The sequence below is a fragment of the Maylandia zebra genome, linkage group LG10, assembly GCF_041146795.1.
Source record: "Maylandia zebra isolate NMK-2024a linkage group LG10, Mzebra_GT3a, whole genome shotgun sequence".
Lineage (NCBI taxonomy): Eukaryota > Metazoa > Chordata > Actinopteri > Cichliformes > Cichlidae > Maylandia > Maylandia zebra.
Window position 1 is genome coordinate 14,955,460 of NC_135176.1, and position 16,491 is coordinate 14,971,950.

At 39.5% G+C, this 16,491-nt stretch overlaps 2 protein-coding genes across 13 annotated transcripts in view; one reads left to right on the forward strand and one right to left on the reverse strand.

Moving 5' to 3' along the window:
- Nucleotides 1-6,647: 6,647 nt before the first annotated feature.
- LOC143420812 (uncharacterized) lies at nucleotides 6,648-9,401 on the reverse strand. Of its 2 annotated transcripts, XM_076889139.1 has the most exons (4): nucleotides 9,267-9,401; nucleotides 8,204-8,352; nucleotides 7,339-7,503; nucleotides 6,648-7,261 (listed from the first exon to the last, which is right to left on the reverse strand). In XM_076889139.1, exons 2-4 carry the CDS (start codon nucleotides 8,258-8,260, stop codon nucleotides 7,172-7,174), a joined length of 312 nt encoding a protein of 103 aa, XP_076745254.1. In that variant the 5' UTR covers nucleotides 8,261-8,352; nucleotides 9,267-9,401; the 3' UTR covers nucleotides 6,648-7,171. The 2 variants fall into 2 exon arrangements, 1 of the variants encoding a protein (XP_076745254.1); XR_013100551.1 differs by lacking the exon at nucleotides 8,204-8,352.
- A 1,789-nt stretch (nucleotides 9,402-11,190) lies between these two features.
- nrxn2a (neurexin 2a) overlaps nucleotides 11,191-16,491 on the forward strand; it is a 129,577-nt gene continuing 124,276 nt past the window's right edge. For 6 of the 11 annotated variants that reach the window (XM_024803949.2, XM_024803954.2, XM_024803951.2 and 3 more), the window contains exon 1: nucleotides 11,197-11,675. The gene's annotated coding sequence lies outside the window, so the exon portion shown is untranslated. Of the gene's footprint in view, nucleotides 11,676-16,491 lie in introns of all 11 variants that reach the window. The other 5 variants (XM_024803952.2, XM_024803953.2, XM_076889140.1 and 2 more) reach the window with 3 other exon arrangements.

Below are 16,491 nucleotides of genomic sequence, written 5' to 3' on the forward strand. Positions count from 1 at the left end.
AATGACCCCAGAACATCACATAGCAGATGACAGATTGAAGCTGGCGTGCCCCTGATTTATCCACAATGATGTGCAAACTATGTTCTTGCATGTCTACTGGCTTTTCTGTCAAATGGTACATCAAGCATTTCAAGACTAAACTCAATGAATGCATTGACTTTTTGATGAGAGCCCAAATTTTCAACAACAAATACAATTGCTTTACACAGATTCTGCAGAAAGTGTGCCAGCAAAACGTGAGCATTTTTAAAAAATAAATAAATAAATAAACTCTTCTTTCTGCTCTTATTTACGATCTCTCCATCAAGTAATAATCGGGCATGTGAACATTTAATTAGCTTACATTTAAATTTTTATTCCACTGGAAATATTAACTGTGATTTTAATGAAGGCTCTGATTGGCCAGGAGTAACCTCAGTTATTAAAGTGCCCATGATGTTTGACAGACATTAAAGTAAAGCAGCTAATGGACAGTAACTGCTGCTGCTGCTGAGAGCAACACTGACTTCTGCAAATTGGAATCAGCAACGGCAATATTAAAATATGTCTCATTTAGAGTTTACCTATTGATGTGAACTGATTTCTTAAAGCACATTTCTAATGATGTTTTATGAACACTGTTCGCGGGTTAAGTCTGTCTCTTTTTTTGGCTTAGAATAACTCCTGGGGATTTTTGTTTTCTCACCTTATTTTTCAAAAGTCTAAGCTGACAATGAGAGAAAACCTCTCTTTGCACGGTTATAAATATGCCTGAAAGCTTTCACACGAAATGATGTGCCACATTTTCAGTTGCAATCTCTGTCTTGCGCCTTTGTGTTTCTCTGCAACTTTTTACATTCGAGATTTTACACAGATGCCTTTTTTTCCCCCTTTCATTTTTCTTATATTCCTATATTTGCCTGACTTCCTCCCCTTTTAAGCAAAATAAAAAAAATTTTCATTTTCACAAACCTTTAATACGAGATTTATCAGAATCTCGTATTAAAGATTTGCATGGGCGAGTTCACCAGAGACTGCATTAGTTCAGCGCACAGATATGAGAAAATGAATGATTAATGGGTAGCAGGGGGCATTGCAATGTTCCAGTTAAAATGTTTACTTTTTTCTGGGGTTTGTTTGAATGGTTTTTGCACTTGTCTGCATTCAACACTCCCACCACCCAAATCAGCAGTCAAACACCTGAAAAGTTTAAATTTAAAACCTGATGTTGATGTGGCTGCAGTTCTCCGTTATTCACGCTCTTGCTCCATTCACAGACTGACATCCAGACTGTTGAACTGAGTCTGTTTCCTCTTCTTTTCCTGGTGAGAGTGAGCATCTTTGTTTACATCTCACCGAAAATTAAGGACAACACCTACTGCTTGGCGCACATTGCTTTTCACACACAAGACTGCAAACCAGCAATCCCTAGAAGGCCTTGGTGTTTTGTTATTATAATGCATTAACTTTAATTAAGTTACGTAGTTTCAAATATGTTCTGCTAAACTGTAAAATCTGAACTTGCTCAATTAATTTTCATACATCGTTTATCTCCAGTCTTCCTGCAATGATTTCTAATAGTGCCAGACAAGATAAGTACTTGGGCTTGTGTGTGTGCATGTGTGCGTGTGTGAAATGCAGTTTTATCTCAGATGGCTGAAAAGACGTTTAATTGCATACACACTGAGCATATCTGTTGTGCACCGTTAAAATGGAACACCAATCATCTGATTTGCACTGCTGGCAATGAATCACAAGAGAACGGGTTCATAGGGGACATTAAGTTGCTGAGTGTTTTACTCAGGTGAAATGCTTTTTTTTTTCTTCTCTCCCGCTCCCCATCCTTGTTTATCCGTGAACTTGTCAACATGACGCCGGGACGGAAAGGAAGGAATAGTGTCATCTGGTGGTAAATCCGGAAATGTCACAGTGGAGTGAGTGTGAGTGCAGAGGGGACCTGGCAGTACCAGCAACTGCACCTGTTATGAGGAGTGAGCAATATCAGCCCATTAAATATATATTCGACACAACACATAGAAAAGTGCTGACTGATGAATGAAGGACTGGTTCAGTTTCCTCATCGAGTTTCATGAAGCTATCAAACGGCATCAAAATTTATTAAGTTGATTTTAGAAAAATCCCACTCATGATTCACACCCAGACGTTTTGTTATTAATCCTTATCTCTTTGAACTTCTTTACCGGGAATGTGTACACGCTACCTGACAGACAGCGCCTTCAGTCACCTGGCAGGAACTCCACTTGGCACCCTGGTCACGTATATTTCGGTAAAGCTCCACCCTTTCTCAAACTGAGCGAATGTTTGATCATGTAGAATAATCAGAAGTGTTGCTTGCCACCAGGCAAGGCAGACAACTGCTTGGGGGTCCCAGGCCAGTGGGGTGCCCCCAAGGGCTGACAAACTTTAAACTACTGAAGCTGCAATGTGCAAAGTGTGGAATGATATCACGTAAGACCTGATTTCCCTAAAGGGGCTCCATCTTACTCCACTCGCTCTCTTTGCAAGTGGCGTGCATGATTCTGTTTAAACACACCTAATAACAACAACAAAAGCCACTCAGTGGAAATAAAGAAGAGTTGGGAGTGCGAAAAAGAAAGAAGATGGTAAACACGCGGGTACTTATATAGCACTTTTCTACTCAGTTGAGCACTTAAAGGACTTCCTACTACAAGTCTCATTCACCCAGTCACGCACTTTTATTCATGCCTAAGTGCTTTACAACATTCATTCACCCACACGCACACATCGGGGATGCAGTATCAGTTTGTTGATCAAAAAGGAGCATAAAGGGCAACTTTTTGCCTGAGGATACTTCAGCTCAAGGAATTAGGGATCGACCCACCAACCTTGCAAATAGCATACAACCCACTCCACCACCTGAGCCACAGCCTAGCCTTAAATTTTGGGAGAGACGATTAATTAATGTAACTTCCACTTGAATTGTCATTATTTATTTTGTTATTCCTGTTATTATTTCTTTTGCCCTCAGATGGCTGCCCCTCACTGAGCCTGATTCTGCGTTTTCCTTCCCACTGTCACCAAGTGCTTGCTAAAAGGTCGTTTGATTGTTGTGGTTATCTCTCTATCATTGTAGGGTCTTTACCTTGCAATATAAAGCACCTTGCTGTTGTGATAGGCATTATATGAATAAAATGTAATTCAATTGAATTTACTTTGACATTTAATGCTGGTTAACTAGCATAGCAGCCTAGTGTGTCCCACTGTGACCCACTTGGGTACACACAGTTGACTTGCTGGCATAGCTATCAGCCTGAAAGAACGTAGAAGCTTGTAGTTACAGTTTTGACACCATATAATCAGTCAACTTGATCTTGGGCATTGTTACTGACATAAGTATGGTCTCCGCCATTTCTAGAGTATAGTTTTTCCTCTCAAATCTTTTTTTAGAACTGTCGTTGTCTTTGTTGGTTTTGACAACAATCACACATTGTTATGCAGAAATTAATTGTACAAATTCCCCCAAAATATTTCAGCAACATTAGGAATTCATAATTCTAAATAATATTATATCTAATAACAAATTTTTTTTTTTTACTTGTTCAATACCTAAAAATAAATAAATAAAATAAAATAAGCTGTTTTTGTTCTTGGCATGGAAGTCCAGATTTTGATAAATTGATAAAGCCTTGAACAGTGAGTCAAAGTGCCAGCACACCAGGACCCTGAAAATGAAGCTGCCAAACAGAATTCAACCATCATTAATTATATCATTCACACCTGTAATTTTCCAACTGTGACATGTCAAAATGTCCTCTGTGAAAAGGCCTATTGATTTCCTGTCTTTGTATCTGCTGTGTCATATTATCCCATAACAATTCCAAAGCAATGAGCCGAGTTGGTAATAATACTGTTGTTCAAACATTATGATAATAGGAATACTGCTATACATTGGTATTACTTCAAATTTGACCTGCTGCACTAATTCAGCATAATGGCTCATTATGTATTAGTATGTCTTCTAATCCATAATGACTATTACGCACTATTGCAAAGCAGTTAAGATACTCTGCAGCTTTTAATTGGTTGGCTACTTTACTACCTGCTAGGAATCCTTGTTAACTGTACTTGCCCCACACTTTTTATGATGGTAGAGTGTCTGGCTTGTTTTGAGTATTTACTGCTTATTTGAACTGCTCCAGACTCTATCACAAGGACGGCACAAGCCACAGGAATGTTTTGCACTGGTGAATGAACATTCTTCAAATAAAATACATGTAAATAAATAAATAAACTTTTGCAGCTGAATCCCATAAAGCAAGTTCAGTAATATGCATACTTTTCTTAAACCCTCAGGACTTTCTCCTATGAAAGTTGTTCAATATTTTATTGCAGTTGTTGCTCTTTGCACAAGAGATGCGCACCTCCATTTCCTCATCGAGGCCGCAGAGCTTCACTCTGCCTTAGACCAGAACAAAAATCAATAATTGCCGTTGACTGGTCACTAAAATATACACTGCTGTCTGGTAAGGTGTTGTGCAGACTAAAATACCACAGACATTCACAATAAAGGTTTCTATTGGTCAGATGCTGATTATATCCCAAAAACAGGGGAAGGGGGGATAAAAGCGTAATGATAACACAGAAATAAGATTTAGTGTAATAAAGAAAATAAGACCTTCTATATATCCTGCTGTAGAAGCAACATGTCTTCAGCCTTGCCATTAAACTCAAAGTAGCAACTCAAAGCATATAATATAACTGCCAAGAAAAGTCCCTGGGGGGGGGGGGGGAGGCATATCCAGGGTCCAAAAAGCTGAGGAGAGATGTTAAAGGTAAGATAAGACGATGACAAGAAGGGGATGTTTTTGTCAGCTGCTGTGCCATGTACATGCAAAATCAGCAAGTGATCTGCAGACATTTCACCTCCAAAAAGCAAGTGAACTTTGCCTTTTAAATACGGGTTTGAAATAATTAGACGTCTGATGAGGACATTGTTTGGACTGAAGTGCACCATCTTTACTATGTGACTGGCAGGCAGATGAGTTGTGGTGACAAGTGGACACACTTCCAATTCAGATTTAGTTGCATTTGTTGAAGTCCATACTACTTTCATTAACATTTCCATTAGTTTTTTGGGGATATATATATATATATATATATATATATATATATATATATTGAGGCAGATTTTTGGTCTGGAGTATTCAGGTGTTTGTTAACACGATGCCAAGAAGGGAATTAGTTGTTGCTGTCCAGAATTCTAGGAAGGGTTATAAGAGAATTTCCAAACAACTTTAAATTCATCAATCTACAGTATGAAAAAAAGATTTTTCACACATGGAAAACATTCAAGACAGTTGCCAATCTTCCCAGGATTGGGCCGCCCAGCAAATTAACCTCAAGGTTAGACTGAATAATGTTCAGAGAAACTGCAAAAAAAACCAACCAAATATGACTTGCTTGGAAGTGCTGCCAGGAGAAAACGTCTTCTCTCTGAAACAAACATGGCAGCATTAGCATGACTTAGGTTTGCAAAGTTGCATCTGAAGAAACCACAAGACTTATGAAAAAATGTGATTTAGACTTGTTTTGCAGACACAGGACCATGGGCAGCTTGATGTCATTAAGTTGACCATGAACTCTTTCGTATACCACAGTATCCATCTGTGCAATCGATCCCACGGCTGCAAATCTACAACAGAATGTCTGAAAAAGAAAAGAATCAAGGTGTCGAAATGGCCGAGTCAAAGTCCAGACCTCTACCCGACTAACGTGCTCTGGTCCTCGGGAGAGCTGTTCATAAAGAAAACCCTGCAAACCTCAATGCAATAAAGCAATGCTGTAAAGAAAAGTGGGCCAAAATCCCTCCACAATGATGTGAGAGACTGATAAACTCATACAAAAACCATTATCTCAAGTTCTCAAAGTTCTTGCTGCTAAAGGTGTACAAGCTAGTGAATAATAAGGACATAACATGGCTATATATATGTATGTATGCATTGCTGAATTTCCCTCTGTGTTAAATCATGAACGTTGCTATATTGTTGATTTTAGCAGCAAATGTGACCGTAAAAATATTCAACCCCATTTTTACTCAGTTGGACTGAATTGTTTCACAGGTAAAAACATTTCAGCACATTCATTATTCATTTGTCATCCTCAGACTCAAGATTGCTTTGATTTTATCTGTCTCACAAGGAAGGCTTAGTCCCATACCGGCTCACCTTAACAGGCTTTTAGAGTTTTAAATGGGTGAGTCAACCATCACCAATAAGTCAAATATTCTACACTTCACACACTCAGAAAAATAAAGGTGCCAACTGGAACCAAAAGTGGTTCTTTAGACTGATGCCATAGAAGAACCTTTTTTGGTGCCACAAAGAACCTTTCAAACAATGGTTCTTTGAAGAACCATTTCTTTCAGTGGTTCATTGAAGAACCTTTAAAGGTGCCCCAAAGAACCATCAAGAAATGGTTCTTTGGGGCACCTTTAATGGTTTTTCAAAGAACCTTTTTAAAAATGGTTCTTTAAAGAACCATTTTTAAAAAGATCCTTCAAATGGTTCTTTAAAAGAACCATTTTAAAGAACCTTTGAGTGGTTCTTTAAAAAACCATTTTAAATCTTTCAAAATAAAATGCATCATAAATTGAATTTGAGTAGGGTAAAATAAATACGAGCACAGCATAGACATATATTAATGGTTTATTGTCATTTTGTAGTTACCAAAAGACAAAAAGGCATTTTAACCCTCAGCACAACATCACTACTAATACATGTCACATATTAGTGTTTTAAACAGTAATAATTAAATATATTTGCTATACTATAAATAAATATATATATAAATACTATATCTACAGATAACACAACAAATAATACATGTATTGTTTAATTAATAAAACATCAGAAAGTGATAAAACACATTAGAAATAGCAATAGCTTCATAACAGACCAATAAATCAACACATTTTCATCAGCAGATGTTTGCATGTTCAGTAAAAATATTTCAACAAGTTTATGATTAAAATGATCAATGAACTTCAGCCTTACGCTATGTAATGTACGTTTCATGTTGTACTCATGGTCCTTTGTTAGTCCAGTTTAGGACAATGTCTCTGACGTATGTTTCATATCAAACATATGTCATATCAAAACAAGCCCACACCTGCAGTTGTTTCAGTTTTTCACTGGTGTTTCCTGTCAGCTGGTCAACCTCTCAGGCGGACATCCATATCAGCCAACCAAACGACAAGCTCCTCCCTTTGTGCTTCAAATCCCTCCCACTCTGAGACAAGGAGCTGAAAGAGAGAGAAAAGAGTCAATTATAAAGAAGAGAGAAAAGTGAAACCCTCCTCAGAAGGTCTGACTCGCATACCTGCAGTTGACCTGTGATGGACTCCAGTTTGGCGTTCACGTCATCCCTCGCCGATGCCAGCAGCCGAGTCTGCAGGGTGCCCTGGAAGAGCTGAGTTAATGTTCGACTCCTCCTGGTCAGGCTCTCCAGCTGGATGAGCCGAGGTCTCCCCTCTCGCCGCTGCCTCTGAACACAGAAACACAAATTGCATCTGAAGCAGGAGGTGCAGATTTTTTGCTATTCTTTTCTAAATCCAGGCTAGATCACGTGGAGGTATTTGGAAAACTTTTTTGGCCAGTGGACGACTGTTGTCTTGCAGAAAGTCAAATCAAACATATGCGATACACAATCAATTCACAAGAACACATTATAAAAAATAAGTCCAGTTCTTGCCTGATTTCAAATGAATTCTGCATCAAAACAGGGTGACAGAAGTAAAACGAGTGCACAAAGCCTCACTTTGTACAAGCCTGCTATTACAGTTCTCCTCTATGCAGACGACTTTCCTGTTTTCAAGGCACAACTTGGATCTGCTGTACGAATCTTATGGATACACACTAAATGAAACAATAGTGTGCATGACTCCAGATTCTGATCCCTCATCCTAATATGGTCCCAACATAGCAACAGCAATAAAGCAGATGCTGAGGCTAAAAAAATACAAAGTCCATAAACCAATGGCTGACGTGGGTTTTATCATAAGGGTGATAAATATACAGATTTCAGTCTGTCTTAGAGATTTGATGTTCATTTACCTGCAGATGCACTATACGTGCCTGCTCTATGGTTTTTCACAACATTTTGCACATCACTATTTAATACAGGAAGTACGTGAACTAAAACATGTCATCGTTCTTTGTGAGAGGACCATATTAATGAAACAAACCTCAATGACATCATAGGGACCCCTACAGATGCTCCTGCTGCTTCTCTTCCTCCTCATCCTAAGCTTCCTTCTCCTTGTCCTCGCCTTCCATCCAATTGTAATTCAATCTAATTGTGTTTCTGCCCCTCCTCTTCCTCATTTTGTTGGAGCTGTGAACACAGTTAATGTGAATCTGGATTAATTTGTGCAAACAAGAAAAATCTACAGCTTTTTGGTCAGAGGTGCTCTTGTGATTTAAGCCGGGTAGAGTAGATTTATGTGTTGATGCTACCTGCTTCAGCTCTGGCTGCTGAGTGATATTTACACCCTGGCTGGATTACAAACTTTAACCATGTGCTGAACTTTGGCCCAGCGTTGATACCTCTTGTTAGTATAACGACCTCTTCTTAGCTTGTATGTATGATGGTGGATAAATGAAATATACAAAAAAATTAACTATATTACAAAAGAACATCTATCTTGGAAACATCAAATGACCGGAGCATAACTTGTCAGCTAGTCCGAAACTAAGTTATGCAGGAACAGTCAAAGACACACCTTCTCATGTCACATTTCTATTCATTTCTATATAATTCGATTAGACAATAAAGAGTTATCTAATCTAATTATTCATTCAAAACTCTTATGCATAGCTGTATTTTATACAGCTCATACAGAATTCAAAGTACAGGTTCATGTGAGTATTTAATGTACGGCTCAGATCTACAGAATTTCAGAGTTTCTAGAGCAGACACAGAGCTCACGTCACAACAGGCTTCAGGCGCCATTTTAGTGACTTTAACAATATATTAAATTTTAATTTCGGTCTAGCTGACATTAGGTTATGTACGCAGCACGCAATTGAACCACATATTTTAGAAGCCAAAGGTTCAAATTAGCTGGGAGCACCTTCACTTAATTATAACAGTGGTTTTGTTAGGAAAACAGTTGGATACTAAATTGCGCTGACGTCAACGGCTAACGTATCTAGCTAATCGCTACTGTTAGCACAACATTAACAGCAAGCTACAATGACGAGTAACAAAAACAAAACAGTAATAAGGTTTTAATGGAAATGTTTTACCTTTTCTAACAGTCCCAGAATCCACAGCTTCAAAGTCCAGCAGGTACTGAAGACTGTTATCCGTTTCGCTGTCACCGTCCGTGAGTTTTTTTTCCCGAAAGGTCAAGGCCCGCCGCTAGCACACTCTGTCTGCGCATGCGCATCCCAACGACTGACCCCCTCCGTCCGCTCCCGGGAGGTTATAGTATGACGTGTTCTGACGTCACTCTCTCTCCCTGTCATTTATTTGGCTCGAAACACATATCAACAAATTGCTCAGTGATGAACAACTACTCAGATCATTTACCTAAGCAGTGCGCTTTGTCAAAACGAAGTCTGTGTCCATTACACTGACATTCTGTTCTGCAATTGTTATTTACTTGTATTTTATAATTTGACTTTACATACTGCTGGGTGGTTTGTAAAGTTTACAATAACTAGTATTATCATTATGCTATATTTTCAAAAATATATAATAATCTCAAAAGTAATGCCTTGGAGTAGAAAATAGTAATGCTTTATTAAAATTTAAAACTAAAGTACAGTACTTGAATGTGTGTATTGTGTCTACTGTTTACAAATATTTCTAACTTTTATTTGAATATTCAGTTTCCTATCATCTTCTCTTAAAGGGTAATTGCCAGGTATCCCGCCCTCCCCCTTTGCACACACATGCACACAAAGAAAACACACAGTATAATTCACAGCCTCATTATAGTGAATAAATATTTATGCCATTTACACCATCAAACTTAGATTGCTAAGGATGAAGAACCTTTTGTTCTTTAAAGAACCATTTGTAATAGCTGAAGAACCATCCACAAAATAAAAAGGTTCTTTGACGTATGATGGTTCTTTAAAGAACCATGAAGACATCTGAAGAACCATTTAAGAACCATAATTTTTCTGAGTGCAGCATGCTGCATAGACCTGATGTAGGATAGTGAATACAGAATCAGCAGTTATAGAAAACTGATACGTGACCTCACTTTTTTCTTTCTGCACAAATCCAAATGTCCTCAGTTTCTCTGAATCCAATTCCAGCATGGAAAAGCAGCATGATTAAACAAAGGAGCTTGAAGTATCATCCAGAAAATGTACAGCTCACTCCAACATAATGAGGTTAAATTTTGATTTTCTCCACCAGAAGACTTATATAACCCTGTGTGAAGTCTTTGCAGTTTATCTCTGTGTTGTCTGCTTGTGTGTGTCTGTGTGTCTGTGTTCCTTATATAAAGCAAGCTGACTTGCTTTTATGCATTAAATGTACTCTACTACCTTTTTCATATCATTTTACACAAAAATCAACTTCAAAAGTTAAAACTTTTTTTTTTTTACTTTTCCTGCTCTTTCTTCTCTTTCCTGCCATTAATTTAATGTGATTTGAGCAGAACTAAGAATTACAGTGTAAATAAAGCTCACATCCATACTCGCTCACTTACAGGGATGATAGCAGCTTGAAATATTACACCCCAGCCTGCACACTGGTGTCACTGTTAACTTTGGACAGTCTTTTTTATAAAAAACAAAAACAAAAAACTTTCCCTCAGAGCCATGGAAGTTTTCGTGCTTTAAATAGTTGGTGGGGGGGAGGTGAACGTGGAGGGAGGCTGCTAATGTAGGAATGACACCATGGTGTGTTTTGTTACATGATGTCAAACAAAGATGGCAACTGGATGAGTAAGCTGCTCATTAAGGCACACATGGAGCTGTGGACCCTAGAATGGAGCAAGGGGACTAGTTTTAGTGGTGATGTGGGGGCGGGGGGGGGGGTGACCACAATCCGATCATCTGTCTTGCTCAAGGACACTCTGGCAACACGAAGAGACCTAAGGCAGGATCTGGTTGAACATTTGAACCGCCTCCTTAAAAATAGGATGGCACTCCTATGTTGAGATATCCCACTTAATATGATACTCGTGATGGAAATTCCAGTTTACCTGCTTAAATATTGCAGGTTACATTTCTGTGGTTAAACGCCGTTTAATCCTCCATGGCAACGCTGCTGTTATAGTTTGATGGGAAGCGGGATTGGTCAACAGCAGCTGACCGCGCCCTCAACCCATATAAGCTACCTACCAAACTATTACCATCAAGTGTCGGGGGAATGACGGCTCTGCTGCCGCTGCTGCTGCTGCCCTCGGTGCGGCGGAGGAGAGAAAGCATCTTTGTTTGTACAGAGAAGCTCTGGGCTTCCCTGCCCGCCTGCCTCCATCGACACAGCAACATTTGAAGATAAGAATATCCTTTCTGAAGACAGAGGTCGCTTATTCATCTGCCGCATTCATCTCTGCTCAATTTAGGATTTTTTTTCCCCCTTTCCCCCCTCCTCCTCTTCCTCATCCTCTCTTCTCTCTCCCTGTCTTTTGCCTGGCTGGAATAATCAAACCCTCCCTGTATCCATGTGTCGGATCGCTGGATGATGCACAGGTAGGCTAAATGACACCGCACACCTCCTACACAGAAACGACCTTATGGACGGCGATAATTGGCTTTAAAGCGTGCTGCAGTAGAAAGCTACAAGATAAGCCGCGCTGTATCAGTGTCTGTGTGTTTTTATTTTTATTATTTTTATTTTGTTTTTCAATGTCAGTGGTCCAGAATTGTTTGCATTTCAATTCTTGGGGGTGGGGGGGGGGGGCGATAGGCTGCTACTGCTGCTCACCAATTATGGACACTTCTCCTGAGGTTTCTTTTGGAGATTTCACTTAAAGCAACGACAGATAATCACATCTAAAAACCATGCCGCCTTTTCCCTTCTCTCTCTAACGCTTTTCTTTTTTCTATCCGTGTTTACAGTCAGTTGAGGGAGGGTGGAGGAGAGGTATGGTTTCCAAATTCAACACGGTTGCGGTTGAGGTCGCTTAATTGCGTGCCGGCAGACATGCCCTGTGGTTAGGCTACAGCACATACAGCGGGGGCTTTTCCTTTGAATACAGGCTGCACAACACACACGCACACGCACACACACACACACACACACACGCACAAGCCATTGTTTCATTTCGTCAGATGCCACATGCCGGGATGGCTAGGTATTAATTTTTTATATAAAAAAGTGAAGTTAAGGTGGTCTTTGAGTCATGCAGCACGCAGGGCCCTTGTCTCCGAAATGCTCGAGGTAGCCTATTTATTATTGAGAGGGATTTCATGTTCTGTGCCAGAGGACTGGCCAGTTTAAAGATAGGAGAAGGAGAGACAGGCAGACACAGAGAGGGAGAGAGAGAGAGGGAGGGAACAGTGGAGTAAAACAGTTGTCGCATCCTCAGCAGCTTCACTTTAATATTATCTTTAAAACCTGAGAAAGTTGTGCACTGGAAATTATGATTATTGATATGTTTTTGATATATATATTTGTGTGATGAGAGTAGTTGCTCAAACCTGTAGCCCACTAGGCCTATTTATGCTCCCACAGGAATCTGCAGCTTCCACGCAGCAGGTTATGTAGCACCAATTAAGAAGCGTTGGCCGCTGATGAGGTGCTGTGGTTCAATTTGGAGCTTGTTTTCAAAAATGTATTTATTTTTTCCTCCCCTTTACACAATTGACAGCAAATCATCACCACTAACATACCACGCTGCATCTATTACTTGGATGAATGTGAATGAACAGAAACAGACACTAGTTAATCATCTGCTATTGTTCACTGGATTGCGTAAATTGGTGTAGTTCAGATTCTTAGTCTTGTAATTCAGTTTAATTACATCATCTTTCTTTTTTTCTTTCTTTTTGAGTGTCTTCAGTGCTGTCGCTTAAAATGGTAACGAGTCTAGGTCACAGCTGGATATTAGCCCCAGTAATTAGATTAATTTATCAAAAAAAAAGAGGGGAGGTGCCCAAGATTCTGAGCTACGCTGCTGCTGCACATTTCACAGGAGTGCTGCTGCCCTCCCTTCACCCTGGAAACCAATTTGCTTTGCAAATTCTACTCCACCTGTAATCCAATCCATTTTGTTACTTGGTTCTCTAAAATCTAGGTATTTACAACTCAGGTAGCTGCATGAAAAATGCTTTTCACTTAAAGTAAGTAACCACCTGTGCTTGACTATCGTTGCATGCAATCTTTTAGCACCTCTGTTGTGGACAGCGCACAAGTGTTGCATCTCAGATTGCACATTTTCTCATCAACACTCTTAAATCCCTGCTGCTTTGGCTGACAGACTCATTTAAATGCGATGTTATTCTTTAGTAAGGCACTTGGTTTTCTTAAATGAGAGCTGTGTTGACAACAACCAAGGCTTGCAATGCTCCAAACCTGAACAATGGACTTATGCAATGCAGAGCATGACTTTTTGTGTATATAGTGTGTGTGTGTTGGGTATTTTTTTATGATAATATTTCCAGGCAGCATTGCAACAGCAGGGTGTGTCACAGTCTTGCCTTTTTGTTTTCTATTTTAATTTCCCTTTTTCATCTTTTGTATGTGCAGCTTGCAGCAAATTTCCTGTGTTTATTTTTATAAGTTATCAGCTCTGTTTTGACACAGAGTATGCCACTGGCAATATTTTGCTCATCATTTAGTATTTTTTATGCCTTCGGTGTCATCTTTTCCCAACTCTTGTTGCTATAATCTGGCTCACAAGACATCTGTCTCCATTGCTGCTTCCAGTGAGACTTAAGGGTTTGGACAGAGAGTTAGTTTTTTTTTGTTGTTTTTTTTTTAATTGACGTCACAGCTGCTGTTACCCACATAATACAACCAGTATTAATTCAATTGAAAATAATATCAGAAATTATTTTATAGCTGTTAATAGTATTAAGCTGCATCCACATTACTTCACATTAAGCTTAATGCTGGAATGTATTTGAGCCATTATCTGTTAAAGCTGCACTTATTTGAATTTTTTACATTAGCATGGTGCCTGCTAAGTATGAAAAGGAAATTTAGAATTAAGATGTCGTGCCTAAAGCACCAGCCAATATGCAAAGAGAGATGGATGACTGGGTGACGTGAAGGAGGAGACTGCTTGAAATAACAACAGGGCAGAGTTGACATGGTGTGTGTGCGTGTGTCACAGCTCAATAGCTTCAGCGTGCATACTGGGGAAGTGGAAGTTTACAGATATTGTGCGGCATTGCGAATCGTGTCGCTTCCTCTCTATCATACCCCATCAAGGTCACATCCACAGACTGAAAGTGGTGGCCCTGGCCTTTTCCACTTCTGGCTCTGGCAGAGGAACGGGGCCCGCGGACCACTGCTGCTTCTAATCAGGGCTGACGCGTGACTCAGTTGCATGCCAGCTGCGCAGCCAAACAGGGATTATGTCCCTGGATGGTGAAGACAAAAAAAGGTCACAGTTGAGATCTTTGTCTCGCTACACCTTTGGGGAGTTGGGGTTATTTCATTATTTGCACATTATATTTAATGAACTTTGCTCAAATGACTGAAACAAAATACTTAAACAACTGAAATCCTACGCACAATACAAGTCATACAGCCAGCAGTCCTATAGTCAGAGTTGGGAAACCAGCAGCGCTGTTGGTTAAGTTGCAATCTGGGTCATTGTGCCACTTGTTTTAAAGGGTAGCTGTAAGGCTGTAAGACAGTATTAGTCCAGATATGGACACTGAAATTTTGAAAAGTAAAATAATAATCTTCATATGTGGCGGCAACTGATTTAGAAAGCTTGATTGGTCTTGTTATATATCTGTGAAATAATTGACAGTGAAATTGCCCGTTATTTTCACCGCAGGTGGTACAGTAGGTGGAATGGAGCGGAAGGTGGTCTGTAATTTTCTGTAAGCAGAATGCTACTCAGGAATCAGCAAAGGTTGGTACACCAGGGCCTGTCATACTGGGAGGCGCCGTGACAGAAATGTTTTCTGAAAAGCTCAGCTGTAATTCATTAAATATGTGCATGACAAAAAAATTGCACCAGATCATATTTTAGCACGACGGTGCAGCCATTATGAAGAAGGAATGACATTTGCTAGGTATTTCTTTCCGTTAGTTCTCATCAATGAAACGCTGTGAGACTGAAATTAGTTTTTTTTTTTTTTTTTTTTTGGCTGTGCAACAAATAACGAAATGTAAAATGCTTATGTGCTGTTTTGGGGGGGTGGAATAACAGCGCGGGGAGAAGAATGAGGAAACCTCAAACTTGTGATGTTATCAGTTATGAAGTCTAGACAGTCTCTGGAACTAGCGGCACATTTTGACACTTTGTTTCAGGAGTATTGGTACATTTTCTGCTGCATAAAAGACGATGTTCCTGTACAACAGTACTCCCCCCTACCCCCCACCCCCACCCCCATTCCCTCCACCACCACTCTATGGTGCACACAACTTTTTTTTGTAATTAATGGGCTCCTAAGGTTGACACCACAGTCTCCAATCAGCCTCTGGCCTTGATTAAGAGGCTATTGTATTGCAGTAATAGCAGAGGAAAACAGAAGCGAAGTAAGTGTTCATAATCTCACAGTTTAACTTTGCATGGCACCGTAGTAATTCCAAATGAAAATAGCATAAAGAATAATGAGTTCTTGGAGTGCATATAAAAAAAACCCCTAAAGGTGATATTTATAATAAGCATTTACTGTTAAACTTGGGATACATGAGCCAGTAGGTGAAGAAAGCAGGATTGTTATTCTGCTCCATTCAGGTGTCTTCTGCATGTTCAGGAGTGTTGCAATACATTGCAAATTTATTTCAGCTCGTCCATTGTTGCTACCGTGTGACAACATGAGAAAAGGGAACTGCACTGTTACCCAAAATGTGCCCAGGCAGCATAATCAGTGCCCTTTGAGATATAAAACACAATATCACCCTGTCAGTACATTATGCAGTTACGGTGCTCAGAAAACAGCAATGCAACAAGATCCTGCTGAAATCTGGAGCAAAGAACAGAAACTACTCTCTGTGCTCCAGTTACTGTATCATTTCAAATCTGCATTTTCTATCTAACCCATTGTTTGGCAACTTAGCAGGCACACCGTAATATTATTAGAGGTGTCTTTGTTTTCCTAATTCTGAAATATTTACAGTTCAGTGTCCCCAAACTGTGGATCTTTATTTATTAAAAAGAGCCAGTAATTCCTAGAATATCATCACATTTCTGCATATTGATATATTCTAAACTTGTGTGATCTTTTACTTTGGCGAGCCTCATATCTGGTTTTGCATTCCTAAATGCTTTAGTAATGAATGTCAAAGAAAAAAATAAATCAAAGTTCCAACAACAGACTGGATCCAATGCATTATTCATGAGAGCACTGGGTTAGCTTCTTTTACAGTACATCAGTGCCA

What these genes read in the sequence shown, in the direction of transcription:
- LOC143420812 (XM_076889139.1), bottom strand. Translation starts at nt 8,260, where the DNA reads ATGAGGAGGAAGAGAAGCAGCAGGAGCATCTGTAGGGGTCCCTATGAT. An exon ending in GTCCCTATGATGTCATTGAG is followed by an intron (nt 7,504 to 8,203) that starts GTTTGTTTCATT and finishes TTCTGTGTTCAG; the next exon opens with AGGCAGCGGCGAGAGGGGAG. An exon ending in CCATCACAGGTCAACTGCAG is followed by an intron (nt 7,262 to 7,338) that starts GTATGCGAGTCA and finishes TCTCTCTTTCAG; the next exon opens with CTCCTTGTCTCAGAGTGGGA.